Source organism: Fukomys damarensis, unplaced genomic scaffold (assembly GCF_012274545.1).
Source record: "Fukomys damarensis isolate Sample0158 unplaced genomic scaffold, DMR_v1.0_HiC HiC_scaffold_20, whole genome shotgun sequence".
Lineage (NCBI taxonomy): Eukaryota > Metazoa > Chordata > Mammalia > Rodentia > Bathyergidae > Fukomys > Fukomys damarensis.
In genome coordinates this window covers 8,093,733-8,098,397 of record NW_022900932.1, presented here as the reverse complement: position 1 = coordinate 8,098,397, position 4,665 = coordinate 8,093,733, and the positions used below count along the sequence as shown (strand labels likewise).

General features: G+C 57.8%; 2 protein-coding genes across 3 annotated transcripts in view; one reads left to right on the top strand and one right to left on the bottom strand.

Annotated features, from left to right (window-relative positions):
- Positions 1-6: 6 nt before the first annotated feature.
- The window catches only part of Prickle4 (prickle planar cell polarity protein 4), a gene marked incomplete at its 3' end in the record, with an annotated part of 5,581 nt that continues 922 nt past the window's right edge, over positions 7-4,665 (bottom strand). The window contains 7 exon segments of the mRNA XM_019206563.2: positions 7-393; positions 973-1,176; positions 1,392-1,529; positions 2,089-2,196; positions 2,658-2,679; positions 2,681-2,802; positions 3,939-4,048. Coding sequence (XP_019062108.1) covers positions 7-393; positions 973-1,176; positions 1,392-1,529; positions 2,089-2,196; positions 2,658-2,679; positions 2,681-2,802; positions 3,939-4,048 — 1,091 coding nt within the window.
- Frs3 (fibroblast growth factor receptor substrate 3) overlaps positions 4,013-4,665 on the top strand; it is a 10,208-nt gene continuing 9,555 nt past the window's right edge. Inside the window, exon 1 of one of the 2 annotated variants that reach the window (XM_010617601.2) lies at positions 4,013-4,074. The gene's annotated coding sequence lies outside the window, so the exon portion shown is untranslated. Of the gene's footprint in view, positions 4,116-4,665 lie in introns of both variants that reach the window. The other variant, XM_010617606.3, reaches the window with a different exon arrangement.

Here is a 4,665-nt window from a genome sequence, read left to right as displayed (position 1 = left end):
GGGGTGGGGGGCACTCGGGCGGCGTCCCGGGACGCGCGGTGAGAGCTGCGGGCCCCCGAGGTGCGGATGTGGGGTGTGGAAGCAGGTGGGGGCCTCTGCTAGAGGGATGGGCCGGCGGAGGACCGGGATGGGAACCGTGACCCAGGAGAAGCCCCAGTCTCTGCCCCTTCCGCTGTGATCGGCACCTTCTGCTCCCTTACCCCGGGGCGCCTGCCCCTCTGCTGCCCCGGCAGTGTCTGGGTAGCGGCTCTCGAAGCAGCTGGGGCAGCAGGGGCTGCCCCCTGGCAGGGTATAGCGCCCCTCGGCCAGAGGTCCGGCGCAGTCCAGGCAGCAGAAGTGGTTCTCATGCCAGCGTCGTCCCTCTGCCTCGGTGCAGCGCCGGGAGAAGATCAGCTGGGAGAGGGAGGTTCGGGGGAACGGTTTTGGTTCATTCATTCATTCCCTCATTCATCCATCAGATAACCACGCCTTACAACCAGTTCACACTAAAGCGCATCCCCGTTTGACTTCCCTCACTCTTGGAGCCAGAGAGGGCTGATTGGCTTAGCCAGGTTCCCCAGGCTAGCAGGTGGCACAGGCAGAAATTGGAACCCTGCTCCTGAATCTCAGCCCCAGAGCTCTGTGCTACCTCTCATGCTGACGACCTTAAAGGGTCTTTCCAGCATGCTCAGGCACCGCAATGAGCTTCCAGCGTACTGAGGTGAACATCTATCGGGGAACCCCAGGTCCAGACCAAAGAAATGTGAGGGGTTTTGCTTTCGTTGTGGGGAGGGCACAGGTAAAAGCAACAATCCCATGCCCAGAGCTCAAGTCTGCCCAGGGCTCAAGTCGGAAGGCAGGGAACAGGATGGTCGGGCAGCTTGTTCCCGTGCTCCCTTCCCCACTTACTGGGAGAAACTAGCTCAGGAGAGCATCACCTGCCACAAGGGGCCCTACACAGAGGCCCCGCCCCAGCCTTCGGGGCTCCTCTACCTGATCACATGCAGGGCAGCGCGGCCGCAGCAACTCAGCATGATGACGGCCACAGTAGAGATGCCCATCGTGGTAGAAGTAGATGAGATGCATTAGGACCTGGCCACAGGCCTGACAGACAAAGCAAGGCCAGTGCCAGCAGTGCTGCTCACCCTCGGGCGCTGCGAATATTCCAACTTCTCCTGGCCTCAGCTGCTGCTTGCACTGCTGGGTGGAGGTCGAGCTGGTCTGAGTCCTGACCACCCTGGTTCTTCCCTACTACGTGTTCTCTCATACCCTGGAGTCCTAGGGCCACTGCAGCCTCCACCAGGACTCCCAAACTTGGTCCCCCTTTGTCCCTGACATTTTTCCAATCGCCAGAGCCCCAGGAACTACCCCTTTGGCAGAAGTGAGAGGACAGGGAGGGGGGCAGAGGGCACCTTCTCACAGGTGTGTCCTTCAAGCTCAGGAGGTATCAGGCGAGCCACCCCCTGTCCCAGGGCCTTCTGCTTCCGCTGGGCACAGAAGAGCCGCAGCTCTGCCAGCTCCTCTTCCCCGAGGGCCAGGCAGTAGCGCTCCTGCAGAAAGAAGCCTCCACTGTGGTGGGAACAACCCCACAGGCAAGGTAAAGGGTTGGCTGGAGAATCTCGAAAGGGTTAGCTACTGGGTGGAGAGGTGGTGGATGCTCAGGAGAAAACAGCGTAGACACAGAAGAGGGGGTGCGGGAAAGCCTGCGTCAGTCTCCCCCACTGCCCCCCGGAGCCCTGAAACCCAGTGCTGACTCCGCACTCTCTGCCTAGGTGCTTTCTCTACGGTTCTCTCATTCTTCCGTCTTCCTCCCAGTTGAACTGTATGCCTTTAGGCTGGGACACACAGGGCTTCAATAAATGCAAAGCAACCATGCTCTACATTTGTCCATTCCATTATTGATTTCAGGTCTCCATGTCCATGTCTCACTTGCTCGTGAAGCAAGCTTTGGTAGACAGAGCAGATGCTACTGCAACCATCATGTATGTGTGGGAACTGGGGCTGGCTAGTGGCACAGCTAGGCCTTAAATCTATGTCACCTGGCCGGGAACAAGGCCCTTCCCACTGTAAGTAAAGAGGGACAGAGGGGAACTGGGCAGGGAGGCGCACATCGCAGTCCTGAGGAGGAAGCTGCTGCAGGAGGGTCCAAACCCCAGGCCATTTTGCAGGGAGACTGGTGTCCCGGCGTGGTGGGTCCATGCTCAGAGCTGCAGAATCCTGAAGAGAGATGGTGGAAGGGGAAGAAGAGCCATTGTTTCCTTTCTCTTCCCCTTTCCTCCCTCATTGCCACCCTCTCCTCCTATCTAGAGCAACTTCTCAGCCCCTCTGCTTGGAGGGTAGATACTGTATTCCTTCACTGAGCTCAAGGGCAGCAGGTAGACTTGGGTATCTGGTGCGCCTGGAGGGAATCCCAAACCTTCTTATATGTGAAGCCGACCCTCCTCTCCTGCAGCCAAAGCCCCTCCGTGTGCTAAAACAACAAAGACCCCTTAGGAGAAGTAAAGTGGATTCATATGAATGAGTTTAAAGCCAAACCCCTATGACCTGAGGGGGATGTCGGAATAGGAAGTCCTGAAAAGGACACAAGAACTTGGGTACAAGGCAGACTACTCCCCAGGTAGGAAAGGGAGACAGGCCAGAGGGCACAGTGGCCTCAGGAAGGGCAGGATACTTACTACCTGAGCAGAGGTATCCTGAGTATTCCTCTGGCAGCTGGCCTGAGTCACTGTCTGAGTGGACTTGTGGACCTGGCTCCCTGGAAATGGGACTGTCCTCTGGGTCAGGCCAGCCAGGGTTCAACACCGTCACTGGTGGAGGCGAAGTCTACCCCAGAACAGTAAGAACACCTCCATTCACTGGGCCTCACAGTGTGCTAGGCACCGCGGAGTGCTTCATGATGTTATCTCAGTCCTGCCAACAGCCAGAGCTTGGGGGCATTGTCCTTGTTTTACAGATGGCAAAACTGAGGATCCATGAGCACAAATGGCAAACCCAAGATCAAACAGTAAGAGACAGAACCAGATGTCAAGGCCGGTGCTTTCAGCTACAGTTCCTGAAGGTCAAAGTCTGGGGTCTCCCACGATGGGGCTGGAGGGAGAGGCAGTGAGGGCCTTGTGCTTTTCTGGTGAGACTTTGGGGAGGTTGCCTTTCCTCCTTACTTCACCAGCCTTCATCCTAGAAGCCACCATTCCTCTCTACACCTCAACCCAGCAAGGCTGCTCCTCACCCCTCCCTATGTGGCAGGCCAAGCCCTTCCAGCTCTTCATGTTTGGGTCTGGCTAAGGAGCCCCTCATTGCAGAGCCTTCACAGAAGGATTTTTCCTCTTTTGCTGTGCTGGGAATTAACCCCAGGACCTTGCACATGTTAGACAAACATTACTGTGAGCTATGTCCTCAGCCCCTATTAGCACAATTTCACAGGATCCTCTTGGTTCCTGTTTTTGGCCATCCTCCCTGCCAGGTCCCGATGCGACCACAGTATCCTGGGAGTGGCGAGTGACTACCAGAGTTGAGAAGAGATGGGCTCTGCACTCAAGGAGCTCACAGGCTAGTGGAAAACAGAAGAAACTAGACAGGACAGAGGCAAGCTCTGGGAAGATACACACTTGGGGAAAAACTAATCATAGCAAATTTCTGTTTACTCTGTGCCAGAGAATTCTAGAACCTTCCATAATACGGTCCATTCTGAGAATAATCCTATGAAATAGTTCCATTATCCCATTTTACAGTTGAGCCTGATCAACACACCCAAGATCACACCAGAAGGCTCAGGAGGCCGTAGGAGGAGGCCTCAGAGTTGGGCCAGCTGACAGCAGCTGGAATAGAAGGGCAATCACCAAACCTCTGGCTCTAGGGAGGACCCAGGTTTGGCCCCTAACAGTCGCGGTACTTCCCAACCCTACACCCTCACCAGCCTCCCTTCCTGTGCCACCCCTGCTCCTTCCTGGCCCCACACCCACCTGATTCCTTCCTGCTCTGTCCCCCAGCTCAGGTTTCCTGTGGAAGGTGGCCAGGATGGGCTGTTCACCCTCGGGGCCAGGAGCAGCCACTTCCTCTATCATCTCGGTCCCTGATCCAGGCAACAAAGAAGGAGAGGTGACCTGGAGTTCCTGAAGGGCACTGGCACCCTCTCCCAGGTCAACTGGTTTGTTGAGGATGAGAGGATGTGGTCAGCCCCCCACACTCTACCTCCACCTTACTAAGCTGCCCACCGCTCGCTCCCCCACTCCTTTCTCCCTCTCAGATGGGGACCCAGCTGAACTCTCTCCTCTCCAGCTCAAGGGCGCGCGTCCCTTCCCTCTGTGGCCCGGGTGCCTGGAGGCGAAATGTTTTCCTGGGACAGCAAGAGGGACTGGCAGGAGGCGGCCCGGTGCCCACGTCTTCCCAGACTGCGCGAGGCGCACCTGGCGGCGGGGACGCGGCGTGGTCTCGGGTCCTCCGGGCTCCGTCCAGCTGCGGGTCCAGGGGAGGGGAGGGGGACTCCGCTGTGTCCTCCCAGCCCAGCGTTCTGTCCGTGGGCTTCCGGACAGACCCGCCCCGGTGGCTTGGCCCTGCCTTCCCCAATCCGGGCTGGGGGACGGGATGCAGAAGGCTCTTGGGGGGCCCACCCCTGGGACTTTGGCCTGCTCTCTCCTCTCGGTCTCCAGCCCCTCCAACCTTAGAGCTTCCTTTCGGCTCCCGGAGTGC